The 24,954-nt window shown below is 42.7% G+C and overlaps 1 protein-coding gene across 8 annotated transcripts in view; it reads right to left on the bottom strand.

Annotated features, from left to right (window-relative positions):
* osbpl8 (oxysterol binding protein-like 8) overlaps positions 1 to 24,954 on the bottom strand; it is a 333,976-nt gene that overhangs the window by 44,118 nt on the left and 264,904 nt on the right. For 7 of the 8 annotated variants that reach the window (XM_080191450.1, XM_080191448.1, XM_080191451.1 and 4 more), the window contains 7 exons: positions 18,126 to 18,310; positions 16,933 to 17,014; positions 15,908 to 16,006; positions 15,456 to 15,552; positions 12,198 to 12,296; positions 5,889 to 5,986; positions 1,948 to 2,037 (listed from right to left, as the gene is read on the bottom strand). In XM_080191450.1, coding sequence (XP_080047576.1) covers positions 1,948 to 2,037; positions 5,889 to 5,986; positions 12,198 to 12,296; positions 15,456 to 15,552; positions 15,908 to 16,006; positions 16,933 to 17,014; positions 18,126 to 18,310 — 750 coding nt within the window. The remainder of the gene's footprint in view (positions 1 to 1,947; positions 2,038 to 5,888; positions 5,987 to 12,197; positions 12,297 to 15,455; positions 15,553 to 15,907; positions 16,007 to 16,932; positions 17,015 to 18,125; positions 18,311 to 24,954) is intronic. The other variant, XM_080191453.1, reaches the window with a different exon arrangement.

The following is a 24,954-nucleotide window of genomic DNA, read 5'->3' as shown; positions in this document are numbered from 1 at the left end:
AAAAAGCCTTGGGATTTTCCTTAATCCTGCTGGCCAATGCTTTTTCATGACCCCTTTTAGCCCTCCTTACTCCTTGCTTAAGTTTCTTTCTACTTTCCTTGTATTCCATACTTGCTTTGTGTATTCCCAGCCTCCTAGCTTTGACAAATGCTTCCTTTTTCTCTTTGACTAGGCTCACAATATCTCTCGTTATCCAAGGTTCCCAAAACTTGCCATACTTATCCTTCATCCTTACAGGAATGTGCCGGTTCAGAATCCCTATCAGCTTACACTTGAAAGCCTCCCACATGCCAGATGTTGATTTTCCCTCAAACATCTGCCCCCAATCTACATTCTTCAATTTCTACCTAATACTGTTGGAATTAACTTTCCCCCAATTTAGCACCTTCACTTGAGGACTATACTTCCCTTTATCCATCAGTACCTCAAAGCTTACTGAATTGTGGTCACTGTTCCTGAACTGTTTCCCTACTGAAACACTGACCACCTGGCCAGGCTCATTCCCCAATACCAGGTCCAGTATGGCCCCTTCCCTAGTTGGACAATCTAGGTACTGTTTCAGGAAGGCCTCCTGGATGCTCCTTACAAACTCTGCCCCATCCATGCCCCCAGCACTAAGTGAGTCCCAATCAATATAAGGGAAATTAAAATCTCCCATCACAACAACCCTGTTACTTTTACACTCTGTCAAAATCTGCCTACATTTCTGTTCCTCAATCTCCCACTGGCAGTTGGGTGGCCTATAGTAAACCCCCAACATTGTGACTACACTTTTCTATTCCTGAGCTCTACCCATATTGCCTCGCTGTATGAGCCCTCCTAGGTGTCCTCCCGGAGTACAGCTATGATATTCTCCTTAACCAGTAGTGCAACTTTCCCACTCTTTTTACATCCCTCTCTATCCTGCCAGAAACATCTGTATCCTGGAATGTTAAGCTGCCAATCCTGTCCTTCCCTTAACCAAGTCTCTGTAATAGCAACAACATTGTAGTTTCTAATATTAATCCAAGCTCTAAGTTCATCTGCCTTACCTGTTACACTTCTCGCATTGAAACAAATGCACTTCAGTCCACCAGACCTTCTCTGATAAGCAATCCCACCCTGCCTGCTGTTTTTCTGAGTCTTACTGGCCCTACTCTCTGGTTCCCCTTCAGCTAATTCACCTTTGCTTTGGTTCCCACCCCACCTGCCAAACTAGTTTAAATTCTCCCGTGTGACACTAGCAAACCTCCCGGCCAAAATATTTGTGTCCTTCCAGTTTAGATGCAACCGTCTTTCTTGTACAGGTCCCATCTACCCCAGAAGAGACCCCAATGGTCCAGATATCTGAAACCCTCCCTCCTACTTCAGCTGTTTAGGCATGTGTTGAGCTGCACTATCTTCCTATTCCTAGCCTCCCTAGCACGTGGCACAGGGAGTAATCCTGAGATTTAAATCCTAGAGGTCCTGCTTTTTAACTTATGCACATTTATCTTCATCTGCCACTTCTCTACGCTTCCACTAACTTTCCTACATCCTATTGAAGTTCTACATCGTCCACCTTATTTATTTGTAACTTGCATATTTAAAATTAATTATATTTTCAAAGAATTATAGAATCGCTACAGTGCAGAAGGAGGCTATTCGGCCCATCAATTCTGCTCCGACCGCAATCCTATCCGGGCCCTATATGCTTAACCCCATATATTTCCCCCATTAATCCCCCTGACTAATCCCCCGAACACGAGTTAATTTAGCATGGCCAATCAACCTAACCTGCACATCTTTGGACTGGGAGGAAACCCATGCAGACATGGGGAGAATGTGCAAACTCCACACAGACAATGATCCGAGGTCAGAATTGAACCCAAGTCTATGGCACTGTGAGGCAGCAGTGCTAACCACTGTGCCACTGTGCTGCCCTATCAACATCAAAAAATTCTCTCAAAAATACATTGCACTACTCACCCAATGCCCTTCCAGAGTAGCCAAAACCTCTGAACCCAACTTGATCTTTCCAAATATCTGGTTAACATTATTGCTGTTGCCTAAAAATGGCTGCAGACATGACAATTATTATGTAAAATACCACAGTAATGACATTTTTTGGCAGCTTTTTCATTTAATGTTGAAATAACATTGTCAACTTAATTTTTGTGATATTAGTTTCAAGACAAGTAGCAATTTCTTGTTTGTTCCTTCCACTTCAATCTTAAGATCGCAGAAAATTTTCACCGACCTGCTTCCACCTAGCGAAAGCAGCAACTTCAATCATCTTAGTGTTTCTGATTACACTAACAGAGATTAGGAACTCAACACATGGGGACATTGAGCCATAAATTCTGTTAGTAAGGGCATTTTAAAAATCAAATTCTTGTCTCGACAATACCTGCATGGCAAATGTAATGAAGATCCAATTTAATTCACAAGAGGCATGTCATTTATTGATTATATTAAATGGTTGATAACATTTTGGAATATTAGCGTTTGGGTTTTAACATTTGGATATTTATCTTACTCAACTATAGGTATGTAAAAACCCAAATTAATCTGGAACTTTGTTTACCAACACCTTAGGTTAAGTATAGCAATTAATGATAATTTCTGAACATTAGTTCACAAAGGACCATCGTCAGTTTAAACAACTGTTTATCAACAATCATTCCAAAGAGTCATTCGATGTGAAACATTAACTGGTTCTCTCTCCACAGATGTTGTGAGACCTGCTGAGTTTTTCCAGCATTTTGGTTGAAAAATAAAAACATAAGTTTATTTCCTTGAAGAAATGAATTAATTTCTGTAAACAGGTATATTGGCTTTCTTCATTCAGGTTTTCCAAGGGCAGAATTCAAAATTCAATCTGACAATTGATTTCATTTTTTCATTTGTTTTTTGAAAAAATTATCTTTTCCTGAGACCCGATTGAAACAAACATTTTGGGCAGAGGATGAGCGTTCATTTGTCCAGCGACCGCTTCAAACTTCCCTTGCTGTGATTTTGGAATTAAAAGTGCTGTGGTTGGCTTCTAAAACATTTAGAAGCAGTGCTTCTAAAACACTTAGATTTCATCCAGGTGTTTTAAAAAGCAATGATTTAGGATCTCAAAAAATTGAGGAAATAAAGCTCGTGGAAAACCTGACCTTCCAGCTACCCTGAGACAGAAGTGTCTACCATCTCTCAAAGAGTGCTGAATTTGTGTATAAATCCACACTCTACTCTCCGATGTGAAGGCAATGCACTGCGCACGTAACTGAGTCAACTGGAAATGGAAATGCAGGTTACTTACAGGGTGCAGGGGTAGGGGGAATTACAAAATCTAAAGTAAAGGGGAGGGTATAAGTGCAGGTCAATGTTGAAGACATTCCACTAATTAAAGGAGTAGGGGGCACGGGAGAGGTTAGTAACGTTTGTACAAATAGGGTCCAGATAAAGGCTGGCATAAGGACACTTTACCTGAATACACGAAACAAAGTGAATGAGCTGATGGCACAAATCAGCACAAATGGGTATAACCTAGTGGCCATTACGAAACGTGGTTGCAGGGTGATAGGCACTGGGAGCTGAATATCCAGGGGTATCAGACATTTAGGAAGGATAGACAGGAAGAAAAAGGAGGTGGGGTAGCTCTGTTAATAAAGGATAATTTCAGGGCAGTAGTAAGGGAAGATATAGGCTCCAAAGAGCAAAACGTGGAATTGTTGTGGGTGGAGGTAAGGAATAGTAAGGGGAGAAAGTCACTGGTGGGTGTGGTCTATAGGCCCCCAAATAATAATTTTGAGATGGGGCGGGCTATAAACAAGCAAATAATTGATGCGTGCAGAAATGGAACGGTGATAATTAGGGGGATTTTAATCTGTACATTGATTGGTTGACTCAAGTCGGACGCGGTGGGCTTGAGGAAGAGTTCTTGGAATGCTGCCGGGATAGTTTCCTTGAGCAGTACGTAACGGAACCTACGAGGGAGCGAGTTACCTTAGGTCTGGTACTGTGTAACGAGGCAGGTAGAATTAGGGATATTCTTGTGAGGGATCCTCTTGGGACGAGTGATCACGATATGGTTGAATTTCTGATGCAGATGGAGGATGAGAAAGTAGGGTCCCAAACCAGTGACCTCTGCTTGAACAGAGGGGAGTATGATAAGATGAGGGCGGAATTGGCTAATGTAGATTGGGGGCACAGATTGGTTGATAGGGCGGCTGAGGAACAGTGGAGGGTTTTTAAGGAGATCTTTTTCAGTACTCAGCAGAAATATATTCCGATGGTAAAGAAGGACTGTAAGAAAAGGGATAACCAGCCGTGGATATCAAAGGAAATAAAGGAGAGTATTAAATTAAAAACCGATGTGTACAAAGCGGCTAAAAATAGTGGGGAATTAGAAGATTGGGAAAGATTTAAAAAACAACAAAGAATGACTAAGAAAGTGATAAAGAAAGGAAAGATAGAGTATGAAGCTAAACTAGCTCTAAATATAAAAAATGATAGTAAAAGTTTTTACAAATATATAAAGAGGAGGAGACGGGCTAGAGTGAATGTTGGACCCTTGGAGGACGAGAGGGGGGATTTAAAGGTGGGTAACGAGGAAATGGCTGAGACTTTAAGTAAGTTTTTTGTGTCTGTCTTCATGGAGGAGGACACAAATCACTTACCGAATATTAAAGATAGAGGGATGGGAGGAGATGAGGTCCTTAATACAATTACCGTTACTAGAGAGGTAGTGCTTGATAGGCTAACAGGACTGAAAGTAGACAAGTCCCTGGGACCGGATGGAATGCATCCCAGGGTTCTGAAAGACGTGGCAGAAGTGATAACAGATGTCTTAGTAATTATTTATCAAAATTCACTGAACTCTGGGGAAGTGCCGGCGGATTGGAAAACAGCTAATGTTACACCGCTGTTTAAAAAAGGTAGCAGACAAAAGGCAGGGAATTATAGGCCGGTTAGCTTAACGTCCGTAGTTGGAAAAATGCTAGAATCCATCATCAAAGAAGAAATAGCAGGACACCTAGAAAAGAACGGTTTGATCAAACAGATGCAGCACATATTTGTGAAGGGGAAGTTGTGTTTAACAAATTTACTGGATTTTTATGAAGATGTAACTAGTGCGATAGACAGAGGGGAACCTGTGGATGTGGTGTTTTTAGATTTCCAGAAGGTGTTTGATAAGGTGCTTCACAAAAGGTTGCTGCAAAAGGTTAGGGTGCATGGAGTTGGGGGTAAAGGATTACAAAGAACAAAGAACAAAGAACAACCCAGCATGGGAAACAGGCCCTTCGGCCCAACGAGCCCGCGCCGCCGCATCACCTTACACCTATTCTACCCTGCATATCTAGTGTTCTTGTGTAAGAACATAAGAAATAGGAGCAGGAGTAGGCCATCTAGCCCTTCGAGCCTGCCTCATAACCCTTAATCCCCGCCCTTATCAAAAACCCATCAACCCGCGTCTTAAAAATATTTAGCGAGGTAGCCTCCACCACTTCAACGGGCAGAGAATTCCAGAGATTCACCACCCTTTGAGTGAAGAAGTTCTTCCTCAACTCCGTTCTAAACTGCCCCCCCCTTTATCTTGAGGCTGTGCCCCCTAGTCCTACTGTCCTTTCTGAGTGGGAAGAGTCTCTCCACCTCTATCCTATCTATCCCATTCATCATCTTACACGTCTCAATGAGATCTCCCCTCATTCTTCTAAGCTCTAACGAGTACAAGCCTAGTTTATTCAGCCTTAGGTGTACAATAAGGTTAACAAATGGCACAGTTTCCTCCCAATGAATCTAAGTCATGAACACATGTAAAAGCTCCTTTTTCATTTCCAAGCAGGAAACAAGTTTACTGATTAATGTTACTGTCAAAATCAACAGAATTGAAAGACAAATCTCAAAATTCTACTGAAATAAAGTAAAAAGAATGAACTAACCTTCAATTTGAATTCGATTATTGCACTGTACCCTGTTTTCTCACATGTAATATTAACACAGCCTCCAAGTTCAAGAGTCATTGGACCATAAACGATTCCTATAAAGTCAGAATTTTGTGAAAAATTCTTGTGTGAGATTCAACATGTCCATTGCACACCATTTGTATTTTATTAAATGTACCAAATGAAGGTCTTGAGATGGAAAGAAAGCTGGGTGGCAGATAGCAAGCAAAGAATTGGCATAAATGGGTCTTTTTCTGATAGGCAGTCAGTGACTTGTGGGGCTCCAACTAGTAGAGTTGACAAGGGAGAGTCAGTCAATGTGGTATATTTGGATTTTCAGAAAGGGTTTGATGAAGTCCCACATAAGAGATTATCGTGCAAGAATAAAGTGCATGGGATTGTGGGAAGTGTATTCAGATGGGTAGAAAAGACTTCTTGAGAAAGTGAGAGGGCATGGGATCCAAGGGCCTTTGGCCTTGTGGATCCAGAACTGGCTTGCCCGCAGAAGGCAAAGAGTGGTTGTGGATGGGTCTTTTTCTGCATGGAGGTCGGTCACCTTTGGAGTGCCCCAGGGAACTGTTCTGGGACCCTTGCTGTTTGTAATTTTCATAAGGAGGGATGGGTTGGTAAGTTTGCTGATGACACGAAGGTTGGTGGTATTGTGGATAGTTTGGAGGGATGTCAGAAGTTGCAGTGAGACATAGATAGGATGCAAGACTGGGCGGAGAAGTAGCAGATGGACTTCAACGCAGATAAATGTGTGGGGGTCCATTTTGGCAGGTCAAATGGGATGAAGGAGTATAATATCAAGGGTAAGACTCTTAGCAGTGTAGAGGATCAGAAGGACCTTGGGGTCCGGGTCCATAGGACTCTTAAATTGGCCTCGAGGGCAGAGAATATGGTTAAGAAGGCATATGGTGTACTGGCCTTCATTAATCGAGGGATTGAGTTTAGGATTCAGGAGATAATGTTGCAGCTTTATAAAGACCCTAGTCAGACCTCTCTTGGAGTACTGTGCGCAGTTCTGGTCGCCTCATTACAGGAAGGATGTGGAAGCTATTGAAAGGGTGCACAGGAGATTTACAAGGATGTTGCCTGGATTGGGTAGCATGTCTCACGAGGATAGGTTGAGGGAGCTCGGTCTTTTCTCCTTAGAGAGACGAAGGATGAGAGGTGACCTGATAATAGTGTATAAGATGTTGAGAGGTATAGATCAGGTGGATTCTGAGAGGCTTTTTCCAAGGGCTGGAATGGTTGCTACGAGAAGACACAGGTTTAAGGTGCTGGGGAGTAGGTATAGAGGAGCTATCAGGGGTAAGTTTTTCACTCAGAGGGTGGTGGGTGAGTGGGATCGGCTGCTGTTGGTGGTAGGGGAGGCAAATTCGATAGGGTCTTTCAAGAGACTTCTGGATAAATATATGGAACTTAGTAGAATTGAGGGTTATAGGTAAGCCTACTGGTATGGATATCATTGGCGCAACTTGTGGGCTGAAAGGCCTGTTTGTGCTGTAGTTTCTATGTTCTAAAACTGGTTGGCAGAGAGGAAACAGAGTAGAAATTAATGGGTGCTTTTCAAGTTGGCAGGCAGTAAGTAGTGGGGTGCCACAGGGATTAGTCCTGGGACCCCAGCTATTCACAATATATATTAATGATATAGATGAGGGAACAAAATGTAAAATCTCAAAGTTTGCAGATGATACCAATTTGGGTGGTAGAGTGAACTGTGACAAGGATGCAGAGATCCTTCAGCATGATCTGGACAGGTTGAATGATTGGGCAAATCAACGGCAAATGCAGTATAAGTTGGATAAATTTGAGGTTATTCAGTTTGGAAGCAAAAACAAGAAGGCAGATTACTATCTGAATGTCTGTAAATTAGGAGAGGTGTGTGTGCAGCAGGACCTGGTTGTCCTTGTGCACCAGTCGCTGAAGGTAAGCATTCAGATGCAGTAGGTGGTAAAGAAGGCAAACAGTATGTTGGAGTTCATTGCTATAGATTTTGAGGACAACACAGGGATGTGCGTTGCAATTATACAGGGCCTTGGTGAGGCCACACCTCGAATATTGTGTGCAATTTTGGTTTCCTTTTCTGAGGAACGATGTCTTGCTCTTGGGGGAGTGCAGTGAAGGTTTACCAGGCTGATTCCGGGGATGGCGGGATTGATGGATGAGGAGAGATTGACTAGGTTAGGATTGTTTTTGCTGGAGTTCAGATGAATGAGGAGGATCTCACAGAGACTTATAAAATTCTAACAGGACTGGACGGGATAGAAGCAGGGAGGATGTTCCCGATGGTGTGGAGTCGAGAAGTAGGTAGGATGTCCTTACAATAGAGAGAATACAGCAAAGGTTTACCAGATTGATTCCTGGGATGGCAGGTCTGTCATATGAGGAGACACTAAGTCGGTTAGGATTATATTCACTGGAGTTAAACCTTAACAAGTTAGACAGTGTAGATTCAGAAAGAATGTTGCCAATGGTGGGGGCGTCCAGAACGAGAGGCCATGGTTTGACGATAAGGGGTAAACCTTTTAGAACTAAGGCGAGGAGAAATTTCTTCACCCAGACGGTGGTGAATGTGTGGAATTCACCACCACAGAAAGTAGTTCAAGCCAAAACATTGTCTAATTTCAAGAAGAAATTAGATATCACTCTTAGGGCTAAAGGGATCAAGGGATATGGGGGGGAAAATGGGGGATCTGGATATTGAATTTGATGATCAGCACAGATCGAAATGAATGGCGGAGCAGGCTTGAAGGGTCAAATGGCCTGTTCGTGCTTCTAGTCTCTATGCTTCAATTGCTCACGGGCCTGTAAGTTACTTCTACCAAATACACAGCTCTGCATCTTCCATTATTAGGAATTTTTTGCAACAGATGACTTCAAATTAAGTTTACTACCACACACAATAGAAAAATGTGCATCATTGGTTGGCTGTTCTCTCCACCTGCGAGAAGACAACGTGACTTGATGAGGGTAGGGCAGTGGATGTTGTTTACGTGGACTTCAGTAAGGCCTTTGACAAGGTCCCTCATGGCAGACTGGTGCAGAAGGTGAAGTTGCATGGAATCAGAGGTGAGCTGGCAAGGTGCATACAAAACTGGCTCGGTCAAAGAAGACAGAGTGTAGCAATGGAAGAGTGCATTTCTGACTGGAGGGCTGTTTCAAGTGGCGTTCCTCAGGGATCAGTGCTGGGACCTTTGCTGTTTGTAATATGTATAAATGATTTGAAGGAAAATGTAACTAGATTGATTAGTAAGCTTGCGGATGACACAAAGGTTGGTGGATTTGCAGACAGTGATGAGGACCATCAGAGGATACAGCAGGATATAGATTGGTTGGAGACTTGGATGGAGAGATGGCAGATGGAGTTTAATCCAGGCAAATGTGAGATAATGCACTTTGGAAGGTCTAAAACAGATAGGAAATATACAGTAAATGGCAGAACCCTTCAGAGTATTGACAGGCAGAGGGATCTGGGTGTAGAAGTACACAGATCACTGGAAGTGGCAATGCAGGTGGAGAAGGTAATCAAAAAGATATACAGATTTATAGAAACGGAAACCAGAAGCAGAAGTAGACCATTCAGCCCTTTGAGCCTGCTGCACCATTCATTTTGATCGTGGCTGATCATCAAGTTCAATATCCTGATCCCCCTTTGTCCTCATATCCCTTGATCCCTTTAGCCCCAAGAGCTATATCAAATTTCTTCTTGAAATCAGACTACTTTCTGTGGTAGTGAATTCCACACATTCACCACCTCTGGGTGAAGAAATTTATCCACATTTCAGTTCTAAAAGGATTACCCCTTATCCTCAAAATATGACCTCTAATTCTGGACTCCCCCATCATTGGGAGCATTCTTTCTGAATCTATCCTGTCTAACTCTTGAGAATTGACAAGTTTCTATGAGATCCCCTCTCACTCTTCTTAATTCCAGTGAATATAATCCTAACCGACTTAATCTCCCCTCATATGACAGACCTGCCGTCCCAGGAATCAGCCTGAATCACAGATTCCAACTTCGGCCCACTGGGGTCTGCACCGACGCATGAAATGCGCCGACCTGCCCATCTAATCCCACGCCAGCAATTTATCCATAGCCTTGAATGTTGTGGCGCGCCAAGTGCTCATCCAGGTACTTATTAAAGGATGTGAGGCATCTCGCCTCCACCACCCTCCCAGGCAGCGCATTCCAGACCATCACCACCCTCTGGGTTAAAAAAAAAGAATTCCTCAAACCTCCCACTCCTCACTTTTGACTTGTGACCCTTCAACTAACGGGAACAGCTGCTCCTTATCCAATCTGTCCATGCCCCTCATAATCTAGAGCACCTCGATCAGATCGCCCAACCTCTCTGCTCCAATGAAAACAACATAAGCATAGCCAATCTCTCTTCATAACTTAGATATTCTATCCCAGGCAGCATCCTGGTGAATCTCCTCTGCACCCTCTCCAGTGTGTTCACATCCTTCCTATAATGTGGCGACCAGAACTGTACACAGTATTCCTGTGACCTCACCAAAGTTCTATACAACTCTATCAAACCTCTTTGTTTTTGTATTACGATTGATAAAAGCAAGTGCGCCACATGCTTTTTTCACCACTCTATTAACCTGCCTTTTTGCCTTCAGAGATCTATGGACAAATACACCAAGGTCCCTTTGATCTTCAGAACTTCCCATTGTCAGACCTCTCCTTGTATACTTTCTTGTCAAATTACTCCTTCCAAAGTGCACCTCCTCACACTTTTCAGTGTTAAATCCCATCTGCCACTTATCTGCCCATGTGACCATCTCGTCTATATCTTCCTGTAACCTAAGACACTCAGCCTCACTGTTAACCACCCAGCCAATCTTTGTGTCATTGGCAAATTTACTGATCCTATCCCCCACATAGTCATCCAAGTCATTTATCTAAATGGTGAACAACAGGGGGCTCAACATGGATCCCTGTGGTAGGCCACTGGCCACTGACCTCCAGTCACCAAAACAGCCACCCGTCACCACCCTCTGTCTCCTACCGCTAAGCCAATTATGAATCCACCTTATCAGATCACCCTGTATCCCATGTGCATTTGTCTCCTTAATATATCTCCCATGTGGCACTTGGTCAAAAGCTTTGCTGAAATCCATGTAAACTACATCAACCGCATTACCCTCATCCACACATTTGGTTACAAGATCAAAGAATTCGATCAAATTTATTAAGCATGACCTCTCTTTGACAAAACCGTGCTGACTATCCCTAATCAAATCTTGCTGCTCCAAATGGAGATAGATTCTTTCCTTCAGAATCTTAATTTGGCCCTTAGTGTAGCCTGGCTGCACTTTTGCTGCACTCCCGAATGGCCTACTGCTGCTTCTATTTTCTATGTATGTGTTCATGCATGTTTCTGTTATAGCCATTACTTCATATTCCCATACTACTATTTGTACTTGCAGTTTACAATCTTATTCACCACACTTCATGTTTACATAACTGCATTGCAAACTTGTCTTTGTTCCCAAAGTCCTTCTCATGCCACTTCTAAGTAATATAGAACTTCCCACTTCTCGGGTATTGTTCACATACTCACTTTATAAACCTTTCTCCTCTTTCCAAAGGATAGAAAAGGAGTTGAGGCTGTCGTAGATCAGTCATGATCGCACTGAATGCCGAGGCAGGCTGGGAGGGCCTGATGGCTACTCCTCATAGAATAGAATCATAGAGTGCAGAAAGGGGCCCTTCGGCCCATCAAGTCTGCACCGACCACAATCCCACTCAGGCCCTACCCATATATCCCTACATATTTTACCTGCTAATCCCTCTAACCTACACATCTCAGGGCACTAAGGAGCAATTTTAGCATGGCCAATCAACCTAACCCACACATCTTTGGACTGTGGGAGGAAACCAGAGCACCCAGAGGAAACCCATGCAGACACAAGTAGAATGTGCAAACTCCATACAGACAGCGACCCGAGCCGGGAATCGAACCCAGGTCCCTGGAGCTGTGAAGCAGCACTGCTAACCACTGTGCTACCGTTCCTGCTTCTATTTCTTGTGTTCATGTCTAATTTTACATCCTGGTGACCAGTTTGAATCCTCCCCAACCACAGTAGCAAACCACCCCATGAGGGCATTGCACCATAACAGGGCCGAGACCAATCTGACTACTACAAACAGGTGCTTCCTGCTTCACAACTGGTCCACTGCCTCTCCTATCTCACATCCCTCAAACAAATCAAGAGGAAATTTTCATGCAATAGTTATATTGATCTTAGAAGAAATGTAACTTTAAACAAAGAATTCAGAGGTACTACCTTTGCAATGAGCATAGGGCATGTTCATTATATAATCTTCCCCTCTGTTGAGGAAAGACAGTCTAGCTTCACCATCCAATATGGCAGATAATGAATTACCTGAAAAATAAAAGCAAATTAATGCATATTATTCTTCTACGCACAGAGATCTTCCAATCAGAATCTATATTTAATTTCAGCGAATGCCAGCAGATTGTGTTTTCCATTGTTTTATTTGTCCAATTTTTGCTCAAACTCTCCTTGGGCACTGATGCTACGCAGAGGCATGTTTGTACAGATGTTGTTTATTCCTCACACTGTGAACAAACACCCATTATTCACATGTGAGCCATGATGATGAGTGCTGGTAGGTTATTAGACCACTTGGGGCATCACAGCTGAATATGACCCTGTCCCCACTTGATGTCCACTTTCAGCAAGGGTCCTCAGATCCTGATAGGGAGCTAAGAAACTTAGCTCATAGTTTCCTTTCTAACCCAGGACCACAAAGAGTAATTATAATGGGGGACTTCAATTATCCAAATATAAACTGGGATGGGCATAGTGCAAAGGGACAAGAGAGAGAGTTCCATTTCAACCAGAGGCCAAGCATTGTGGACTGATTTCCTGGGCCAAGTGGATCAGATATTAATGGGAGAACATTTTGGGAAACGGTGACCATTGTCTCATAAGGTTTAAGTGAAGAAAGCTTTCTGAACAGCCCCTTACTCTCAATTGTAAATTCCTTAGAGTCATAGAACTCTACAGTGCAGAAAGAGGCCCTTCGGCCCATCGAGTCTGCACCGAACACAATCCCACCCAGGCCCTACCCCCATTTCTCTACATATTATACCCACTAATCCCTCTAACCTACGCATCCCTGGACACTAAGGGACAATTTCTTAGCGTGGCCAATCAGCCTAACCTGCACATCTTTGGACTGTGGGAGGAAACCAGAGTACCTGGAGGAAACCCACGCAGACACAAGGAGAATGTGCAAACTCCACACTGACAGTGACCTGAGCCGGGAATCGAACCCAGGACTCTGGAGCTGTGAAGCAGCAGTGCTACTCACTGTGCTACCGTGCCACCCCTTGAGTGGATCAGTGACCTCTCTTACCTCAGCCTAAGTAGCATCTTCTTGCATAGAAAAGACAAGGAGCAATCCAGAGTGAAGAGAATTAATTGGGGGAAAGCCAACTTAGATGGGAGGAGAATGTGTCTGAGTTGACTGAGTTGAAATCAAATGTTGGCAGAAAATCAATGGCTGAACAATGGACAACTTTCAAACATCAAGTACTATAGACAACATCAAGATAAAATCCCTCAAAGGGGAAAGTCGGACAAATAAATCCAGAGCAACCTGAATGATGAAAATGATAGAGATGAAAATGAAAAGGAAGAAGTGTGCGAGCGACAGATGTCCACTGGAAAATACAAAGAAGAATCAGGCTGAATATAAAAGGACTGGAGGTGCAATGAAAACAAAAACTAACAAGGAAAGCAAGGAGAAAGAATAAAGAGAGGCTGGCAGTTAACATAAAAGGGAATGATAAGGTCTTCAATGAGGCTATAAATAATAAAAGGATGGTAAGAGTTGGGCCGATTAGGAATAAAAGGAGTGTTTACACACAGAGGCAGGAGAAATAGTGGAGTTATTAAACAAGCACTTTGCATCTGTCTTTACAAAGGAAGAACATGCTATCTAGGCTGAGGTGAGAGGGGAAGTCACTGACACACTCGAGGAATTTATAATTGAAAGCGAGGGTCAGTTAGGAAGGTTTTCTTTACTTCAAATTAATAAGGTACCAGGACCTAATGAGATGCATCCAAGGATATTAGGGGAAGTGAGTGTGAAAATTGCAGAGGCACTGATGATAACCTTCTTGTCTTCCTGAGACACGGGATTGTGCTGGAGGACTGGAGAATCGCAAATATTACACTCTTGTTCAAATATGGGGTGCAAGGATAAAGCCAGCAACTGCAGACCAGTCAGTATGACTGCAATAACTTCTGGTAACTATAATCTGGGGCAAACTCAGTACTCGTTAGACAAGTGCAGGTTAATTAAAGAAAACCAGCATGGATTCACTAAGGAAAAATTATGTTTATTCTTGGAGGTAACAGAGAAGGATGATAAGGGCAATGCTGTTGATGTGGTGTGGCCTTCATCAATCGAGGAATTGAGTTTAGGAGTCGGGAAATAATGCTGCAGCTTTATAAGACCCTGGCCAGACCCCACTTGGAGTACTGTGCTCAGTTCTGGTCGCCTCATTACAGGAAGGATGTGGAAGCCATCAAAAGGGTGCAGAGGAGATTTATAAGGATGTTACCTGGATTGGGTGGTATGCCTCATGATGATAGGTTGAGAGAGCTCGATTTTTTCTCCTTAGAGAGACAAAGGATGAGAGGGGACCTGACAGAGGTGTGCAAGATGATGAGAGGTATTGATCAGGTGGAGTCTCAGAGGCTTTTCCCCAGGGCTGAAATGGCTGCCACGAAAGGACACAGGTTTAAGGTGCTGGGGAGTAGGTACAGAGGAGACGTCAGGGGTAAGTTTTTCACAGAGGATGGTGGGTGAGCGGAATCGGCTACCGTCGGTGGTGGTGGAGGCAAATTTGTTAGGGTCTTTTAAGAGACTTCTGGATGAGTACATGGGACTTAATAGGATTGAGGGTTATAGGTAAGCCTAGTCGGTAGAGATAAGATCGGTGCAACTTGTAGGCTGAAGGGCCTGTTTGTGCTGTAGTTTTTCTATGATTTTATGATATGGTAATGCTGAACTTGTATACGACACTAGTTTGGCCTCATTTGGAGACTGTGTCCAGTTGTGGGCATCATACTTGAGGAAGAATATGAAGGCATTGGAGAGAGTACAGAGGAGGCGATGGCCTAGTGGTATTATTGCTAAACTATTAAACCAGAAACTCAGCCAATGTTCAAGGGAACCCAGTTCGAAACCCACCACGGCAGATGGTGAAATTTGAATTCAATAAAACAAACCTGGAACCAAGAATCTACTGATGACCATGAAACCATTGTCAATTATCATAAAAACCTATCTGGTTCACTAATGTCCTTAAAGGAAGGAAATCTACACCCTTATCCGTTCTGGTCTCCATATGATTCAAGAGCCACTCTCAACTAGGGATGGGCAATAAATGCTGGCAGTGAAGCCCAAGTTTGATGGATGAATGAGAAAAGGAGATTCACAAGAATGATTCCAGGGATAGAACATTCAAGTTAACATAACATGAATTAAAACAAAACAAAACTCACCATAAAATTTTGATTTGGCCAAGATGCTGCCAGTGACACAAAATCCATCTTTTCTGTTACTGACATAGAATGCAGAGATAGGAGGATGATGAGACACCTATTAGGATAAGACAATTCAGTAAGGAGCAAAAACACTCCAGCATCAATCAACATTTTAATTTGTTAAAATATTCCCAGAAGCACACAACTGACATTTCACACTAACAAAAGGAAAAGTGACTTTTTAACCTACAGCTCCTCCACTACAGAATTATACTTTGTATAACAGGTAACAGTAATAAGCACAGGACACTAAAAATGTATTGCAAAGATTGTAAAAACTGATATCGCCATTCTCAAAGAGCAACAACAAAGATTACAAATCACTTTAAAAATAGCCTTTAAACATTATTAATCCAATAATGAGCCAGAGGCAGCAGCCAGCTCCTGATGATTGACCTTCTTCCTTATACCTGTTCAGCAATATAAAATGTCCTGCTGTTTGCTTTTGGGTGAATCCACATACACCGGAATGTTTCACCAATAATTGGATTGTACGGTTTCTTCAAGCCCTTTGTGTGAAAACAAAAACATTATTTTGACTAAAATTAATGTTTTACAGCAAAAGAAAACCAAAATCATAAATAAAGCCAATAATTTTAACAGAAAATTTAAAAGTAATTATTGCTTTTTGCTTGCTATTAAGGATAAAAGAACAAAATAATTTATATATAATGCTATATCACATCTCTCAAAAATTCCAGTCTGATTGCACACAATGAAAGTGCAATGATTGCTGTTGTACAGACAAATAACATCATAATATGCATTTAGAAATCTTTCAGGCTAACATTTTAGATGCCACAAATACTGCAAAAAGATTGCACGAGATGCAACAAATATATTTTTGATGACAGTGTTGCCTAAAAGGGGAAATTTCAATAGGTGACAACAGTAAAACTAACATATAGCTGGCATTTAAGCTCTATTGAACAATAGGCGGTGGTTTTGCTCAACTCATACTAATCCTGTCTTAAATCGGAAGTTTTATAGTTTAGCCCCCACTCTAGTCTTGAGCTCAAAATGTAAGTTAACAGGTCAGGGCAGTGCTGTGAAAATGCTGTATTATTAAAGACAAATAATTTGGAGCAAATTAAGTAAAACCTGTCCAGACAGGCATGCCTCTACTTTCTATCACTGCCATCAAAAATCTGAATGACTGACTGGGACTGTGGGCCACGCTGTGTGTAAACAGCCATGTTTGTCTGTACAATAATTGCATGCCTTAAAGAAATCCATTAGTATAAAGTGTTGTAGTGTGTCATGAAGATATGAATGGCAGGAAATGAATAAACACACTTTCTCTTTTTTTGAGTTACTTTAAACATTGTTTATTTAATTTTATAATATATCTATGACTTTAGGAATAGGGGACAGATTCAATGAGAAATAGCTTTTCTTTAAAGATACTAAAGGAAATTAGCATATGAACACAAACCTTTGGTTTTTTGTAGAAGCCGGACAAATACCATCTTGTAACTTTCTTCAAACGACTGTAAGGGTTTTCCTCTGCTGCAGCTCTGTGAGAAATAAGTGCTTATACTTGATGCAAGTCAAATCTGGTTAAGGACAGTTTAGACAAAAAAAATTAACCTTTTTTTTCTTGCTGTTGCCATTCTCAAGACATCTCAGGTTCTCATCACTTCAGCCCAGATAGGAAGGAAACTATTAGAACTAAAAAGTCAAGCTCTGGTTACTACTACACTATTTCCAATCAGAAAGGGAATTTTCAGTTTTAATGCAGACATTCTCCTAAAAAACGAAGAAGGCTCTCTGAACGTTAGCTGTCGAGATGTACAGCTACCTCCTTGGCCAACCTCAGGTTGTTTGAGCTTTACAACTACCCCCAGTGCCCAATCCAGACGGACGATGGAACCGCAGGGGAAACAAAAATCCTAGGCAGGTTTTCAAAGGCCTGCTGGAAATCACAAGATCCTCAACTTAAAAGATGTGCCTTCTAAAAATATACGGTGGCACAGTGATTAGCACTGCTGCCTCACAGAGCCAGGGACCTGGCTTCAATTCTGGTCTCGGGTCACTGTATGGAATTTGTATATTCTCCATGAGTCTCTGTGGGTTTCCTCCGGGTGCTCTGGCTTCCTCCCGCCTTTCAAAGTTGTGTGGGTTAGGTAGACTGGCCATGGTAAATTGTCCCTCAGTGTCAGGAGGATTAGCAGGGTAAATACGTAGATTGCAGGGAGGGGGCCTGGGTGGAATTGTTGTCAGTACAGGCTCGATGGGCTGAAAGACCTTCTTTTGCACCATAGGGATTCTATGATTCTAAGAAATGGGAGGAGGAGGCCTTTCAACCCCTAATGGCTCCTCTGACACTCTGTCAGATTATTACTGATTTTCTCACTCAACTTCACTATGCTATATATCTCCGTAATCCCTTGACTCCTTTAATGTCCCAAAACTAAAACACATTTGTCACTCTTCATGTTATTTCTGTAAGAAAAATGATAATTATTGCAAGAATATTTGAGCAGGTCTGAAGCAGAAAAAAAGGATAAATCCACCTGGTTCAGGGGTGAAGTGGAATGGGTGAGAGGGAATTGGGAAGCGTGATGGAAGCAATTGGAGGCATAGGGGAGGAAGAAACAAAAAAGTAAGTAAGCATACTGTACTCACTGTGATAGAAAGTCTGCATGATAGTAGTAGTCTGACAACTTGTCTAGGAATGACCGAGGCTCCAGGATAAATGTGGGTAACACAACTTTAGAGAGATCCATTCCTGGGCGAACTTGTTTCAGCAGAGTCCAAATGAGACTTTTGTTTTCCTCAGATACCACTTCTGTCTGAGAATCTTCACCTGTCTAGATTTTTTTTGAGGGGGCAGAGGGACAGAGTAATGGGATCAAGAGAGAAGGCTTTTTTTCAGAAGGTTTTCTCAATTATATAGTGCGACATAGCATGCAGTAAATGTCTCTGCAGTATTCTTTGATTTGTTACTGCAGAAAATGAAACTGAATTCTCAAAAGTTGTAAAATAAGCATCTGATTTTAATTGAAGTATCGTATTATATTTATAGCTATTTTTGTTAGCTTTAAGTGTTTCACCTCCACAATACAGTAAATGCATTGTATTTACTCAGCACTACATCACCATTTATGCTCAAATTCCCAAGTTATGTTTTCCAACTCCAGAATGTTTAACTTGGAAGCATTGGAAATCGAAACTCTATCTCACAACTGAACCAGAATATCATACAGGAAGAATATTGGCTGCTCAAGGTAATCCCTTGAAGTTCATAGCTGTGATGCAAGACATCAAAACATCTACAAATAGGAATCTGAAAAACGTAGGGTAGAACATTAACAGCATTGTACTGATGCGCACAAAGATATCAAAGTTACTTTTTTAAAAAAGTGGGAGCAAGCTACATGTAGATTGTTCCAGCTCCTCTAATGAGGTGCATCAAACAAAATTATTTTTCAAGTGAAATTCCCTCTGGTTTGGTAAAGTTACAAAATAGCACTACACTAATATACCAATAACATACTGCTTCATGATATGATCAGGTCCTGTTCTCTCCATTCTCAAATGGCCAACATTCTAGGAGATGACAAAGAGAAAATCTCAAAGCCACTTAAACTCTCCTTAAAGGGCACTGCCCCTAAAGACAGGAAGGAGCCTGAAACCAATCATTCAGAAGGGAGACAACTTGTCTATCAAACAAGCAGTGTCAGGATTCTACGAAGTTGCATGTTGCATGTTCACAGCTTAACACTGACAGCATAAGGTGGTGTTAGAGCAGGTGGCCAAAAATATTTTATGGAGCATCTTATTAGAAGACAGAAAAGAGAAGCAGAGGCAGAAGGAATCTGAGAACACAGAGCCCACAGGTTGAAAACACAGCTGTCAATGGTGGACAGCAGTACACTTGTATTGCATTTGTATAAATCACTGCCAAATCCATGGAGGTGAAGGAGTTTCAGCTCCTATCACACATCTCGCCAATGCCTGGGGTGAGCGCAAGTGGGGCAATCAAGAATTAAGACTTTTTCATTAAATAAGAAAACATTGTGGTAGGAATCAAAGGTAGTTTTTTTTTAAGTGATCTATGTTTATATTGTTGAACATTAGAAATAAGGTATAGATTTAAGTAAGTTTAACTTAAAATGTCTATATAAGAAAGGGGGAAACTCTAGATAGTTTCATGTTAAACAAAGGTTCTTATAATGGCCAGCAGGATTAAGGAAAATCCCAAGGCTTTTTATACATATGTAAAGAACAAGAAGGTTGCCAGGGAGAGAGTTGGCCCACTCGAGGATAAGGAAGGGAATCTATGCATGGAGCCAGGGGAAATAGGTGAGGCATTAAATGAGTACTTTAAGAACATAAGAAATAGGAGTAGGCGTAGGCCATCTAGCCCTTCGAGCCTGCTCCGCCATTCAACAAGATCTTGTTGAGTACTTTGCGACAGTATTCACCAACGGGAAGGACTTGGTGGATGATAGATAGTTTGAGTCAAGTTGAGATCAAAAAGGTGGTGGTATTGGGATTTTTGAGAAACATTAAGGTAGACAAGTCCCCCAGGGCCTGATGGGATATACCCCAGAATACTGAGAGAGGTAACGGAGGAAATTGCTGGGGCCTTGAGAGAAATCCTTGTATCCTCACTGGCTACAGGGGAGATCCCAGGGGATTGGAGAATAGCCAGTGTTGTTCCTTTGTTTAAGAAGGGTAGCAAGAATAATTCATGTAATTACAGGCTGGTGAGCATTACATCAGTGGTAGGGAAATTATTGGAGAGGATTCTTTGAGACAGGATTTATTCCCACTTGGAAATAAGTGGATGTATTAGTGAGAGGCAACACGGTTTTGTGAAGGGGAAGTTGTGTCTCACGAACTTGATAAGGCTTTTTGAGGAAGTGATGAAGATGATTGATGAGGGAAGGACAGTGGATGTTGTCTACATGGACTTCAGTAAGGCCTCTGACAATGTCCCTCATGGCAGACTGGTGCAGGAGGTGAAGTCGCATGGGATCAGAGGTGAGCTAGCAAGGTGGATACAAAACTGGCTCGGTCAAAGAAGACAGAGGGTAGCAGTGGAAGGGTGTGTTTCTGAATGGAGGGCAGTGACAAGTGGTGTTTCTCAGGGATCAGTGCTGGGACCTTTGTTGTTTGTAATAAATATAAATTATTTGGAGGAAAATGTAACTGGATCGATTAGTAAGGTTGCGGACGACAAAAACGTTGGTAGATTTGCGGATAGCGATGAGGACCATCAGAGGATACAGCAGGATCAGTTTAAGACTTGGGCGGAGAAATGGAAGATGGCGTTTAATCTGAACAAACGTGAGGTAATGCATTTTGGAAGGTCTAATACAGATAGGAAATATACAGTAAATGGCAGAACCCTTAAGAGTATTGATAGGCAAAGGGATCTGGGTGCACAGGTACACAGGTCACTGAAAGTGGCAATGCAGATGGAGAAGGTAGTCAAGAAGGCATATGGCATTCTTGCCTTCATCGGCTGGGGCACTGAGTTTAAAAATTGGCAAGTCATATTGCAGCTTTATAGAGCCTTAGGCCGCACTTGGAATATAGAACATTGTACATTCCAGCGCAGTACAGGCCCTTCGGGCCTCGATGTTGCGCCGACCAGTGGAACCAATCTAATGACCCTCTAACCTAAACTATTCCAATGTTATCCATATGCCTATCCACTGACCATTTGAACGCCCTTAAAGTTGGCAAGTCCACAACTGCTGCAGGCAGGGCATTCCACAGCCTTACTACCCTCTGAGTAAAGAACATACCTCTGACATCCGTCCTATAATTACCACCCCTTAATTTAAAGCTATGTCCCCTTGTATTAGCCATCACCATCCGAGGTAAAAGGCTCTCACTGTCCACCCTATCCAATCCTTTGATCATCTTGTATGCCTCAATTAGGTCACCTCGTAACCTTCTTCTCTCCAATGAAAACAACCTCAAGTCCCTCAGCCTTTCCTCATAAGACCTTCCCACCATACCAGGCAACATCCTGGTAAACCTCCTCTGCACCCTTTCCAATGCCTCCACATCTTTCTTATAATGCGGCGACCAGAACTGTACGCAATACTCCAAGTGCGGCCGCACCAGAGTTTTGTACAGTTGTAACATGACCTCATGGCTCCGAAATTCAATCCCTCTACCAATAAAAGCTAACACACCGTACGCCTTCTTAACAATCTTATCAACCTGGGTGCCAACTTTCAGGGAGCTATGCACATGTACCCTGAGATCTCTCTGCTCATCAACACTACTAAGAGTCCTTCCATTAGCCCTATATTCTGTACTTACTCTTACCAAAGTGAATCACCTCACACTTTTCCGTATTAAACTCCATCTGCCATCTCTCGGCCCAGCTCTGCAGCTTATCTATGTCCCTCTGCAAACTGTAACATCCATCCTCACTGTCTACAACTCCTCCAACTTTGGTGTCGTCAGCAAATTTACTAATCCATCCTTCTACACCCTCATCCAGGTCATTTATAAAAACGACAAACAGCAGTGGCCCCAAAACAGATCCTTGAGGAACACCACTTGTAACTGAACTCCAGGTTGAATATTTCCCATCAACTACCACCCTCTGTCTTCTATCAGCTAGCCAATTCCTGATCCAAACTGCTAAATCACCCTCAATCCCATGCATCTGCATTTTCTGCAATAGCCTAACATGGGGAACCTTATCAAATGCTTTGCTAAAATCCATATACACCACATCAACTGCCTTACCCTTATCCACCTCTTTGGTCACCTTTTCAAAAAGCTCGATAAGGTTTGTGAGGCACGACCTACCCTTCACAAAACCGTGTTGACTATCCCTAATCAATTTATTTCCCTCTAGATGATTATAAATCCTATCCCTTATAATTCTTTCCAAACCTTTGCCCACAACAGAAGTAAGGCTCACTGGTCTATAATTCCCAAGATGGTCTCTACTCCCCTTCTTGAACAAGGGGACAACATTTGCTATCCTCCAGTCTTCCGGCACTATACCTGTAGCCAATGACAACATGAAGATCAAAGCCAAAGACTCTGCAATCTCCTCCCTAGCCTCCCAGAGAATCCGAGGGTAAATCCCATCCGGCCCAGGGGACTTATCTATTTTCACACTCTCAAGAATTGCCAACACCTCCTCCTTATGTACCTCAATCCCGTCTAGTCTACCACCTGGTATCGCAGTATTCTCCTCGACTACACTGACTTTTTCCTGTGTGAATACTGTCGAAAAATACTCATTCAGTGCCTCTCCTATCTCTTCAAGCTCCACGCACAACTTCCACTGCTGTCTCTGACTAGCCCTAATCTTGCCCTAATCAATCTTTTATTCTTGACATACCTGTAGAAAGCTTTAGGATTTTCCTTGATCCTATCCGCCAAAGTCTTCTCACGTCCTCTTCTAGCTCTTCTTAACTCTCTCTTTAGCTCCTTCCTGGCTAATTTATAACTCTCCAGTGCCCTAACTAAGCCTTCACGTCTCATCTTTACATAAGCCTCCTTCTTCCTCTTCACCAGAGATTCAACTTCCTTAGTACACCTCGGTTCCCTCGCTCGACCACTTCCTCCCTGCCTAACAGGTACATATTTATCAAGGACTCGCAGTAGCTGCTCCTTGAATAAGCTCCACATTTCAGATGTTCCCAGCCCCTGCAATTTCCTACTCCACCCTATGTATCCTAAATCTCACCTAATAGCCTCATAATTACCTTTCCCCCAGCTATAACTTCTGCCCTTCGGTATATGCCTATCCCTTTCCATCACTAAGGTAAACGTAACCGAATTATGGTCACTATCACCAAAGTGCCGACCTACCTTCAAGTCTAACACCTGGTCTGGTTCATTACCCAGTACCAAATCCAATGTAGCCGCACTTCTTGTTGGCCTATCTACATACTGGGTCATGAAACCTTCCTGCACACATTGGACAAAAACTGACCCCTCTAACGTGCTTGAACTATAACTTTTCCAGTCGATATTTGTAACGTTAAAGTCCCCCTTAGCAACTACCCTGTTACTTTTGCGCCTATCCAGGATCATCTTTGCTATCCTTTCCTCTACGTCTCTGGAACTTTTTGGAGGCCTACAAAAAACTCCCAACAGTGTGATCTCTCCTTTCCTGTTTCTAATCTCAGCCCATACTACCTCAATAGACAGGTCCACATCAAACGTCCTTTCTGCCACCGTGATACTGTCCTTGACTAACAATGCCACGCCTCCCCCTCTTCTATCACCTTCTCTGCTCTGACTGAAACATCTGAACCCTGGAACCTGCAACAACCATTCCTGTCCCTGCTCTCTCTCCATGTCTCTGTAATGGCCACAACATCGAAGTCCCAGGCACCAATCCAGGATGCAAGTTCGTCCACCTTATTGCGTATGCTCCTTGCATTAAAGTATACGCACTTCAAACCACCCTCCCGCCTGCCAATACACTGCTGTGACCTAGAAACCTTATCCATGACCTCCCTATTCTCATCCTCCTGTACACCGGAGCTACAGTTCAGGTTACCATCCCCCCTCAGAATCAGTTTAAACCCCCCTGAACAGCATTGGCAAATTTTCCCCCCAAGATATTAGTTCCCCTCTGGTTCAGGTGCAGACCATCCCTCTTGTAGAGGTCCCACCTACCCCAGAATGAGCCCCAATTGTCCAAGGGTTCAATCTTGGTCTCCACACTACCAGAAAGACGTGAAGGCTTTGGAGAGGGTACAAAAAAGATTTACCAGGATGTTGCCTGGTATGGAGGGCATTAGCTAAAAGAAGAGATTGGAGAAACTTGGTTTGTTCTCACTGGAGCAACAGAGGTTGATAGGAGAACTGATACAAGTCTATAAGATTATGAGAGGCATGGACAGAGTGGGTAGTCAGAAGCTTTTTCCCAGGGTGGAAGAGTCGATTACTAGGAGGCATAGGTTTAAGGTGCGAGGAGCAAGGTTTAAAGGAGATGTACGAGGCAGATTTTTTACACGGAGGGTAGTGGGCGCCTGGAACTTGTTGCCGGGGGAGGGAGTGGAAGCGGATACGGTAGTGACTTTTAAGGGGCATCTTGACAAGTACATGAATAGGATGGGAATAGAGGGATATGGTCCCCGGGAGGGTCGGGGGGTTTTAGTTCAGTCAGGCAGCATGATCGGTGCAGGCCTGGAAGGCCGAAGGGCCTGTTCCTGTGCTGTAATTTTATTTGTTCTTATTTGCTCTTTAAATGGAGGATTTCATTGGCAATCTTGTGACTCTGTTCATCCACGTTTTCTAAAGAAACCTAGAAGTTATAATCTTTTGAGCCAGGATTCCATTTTGGGACCTTCCCGCCCAGTAATAACATCAACTGGGACTGTAACAGTTGCCAGTAAGTAATGACACTGAAGATCACTCAATTTAGTAAGACTAAGACATGTGACTCCAGTGTCACAACAATGTGGTTGACTCTCAACTGCCCTCTGAAATGGCCTAGCAAGCCATTTTAAGG

Source organism: Carcharhinus amblyrhynchos, chromosome 6 (assembly GCF_965287045.1).
Source record: "Carcharhinus amblyrhynchos chromosome 6, sCarAmb.v2.hapA, whole genome shotgun sequence".
In the NCBI taxonomy this organism is placed as follows: domain Eukaryota; kingdom Metazoa; phylum Chordata; class Chondrichthyes; order Carcharhiniformes; family Carcharhinidae; genus Carcharhinus; species Carcharhinus amblyrhynchos.
This window is presented reverse-complemented; position numbering and strand designations above follow the sequence as displayed.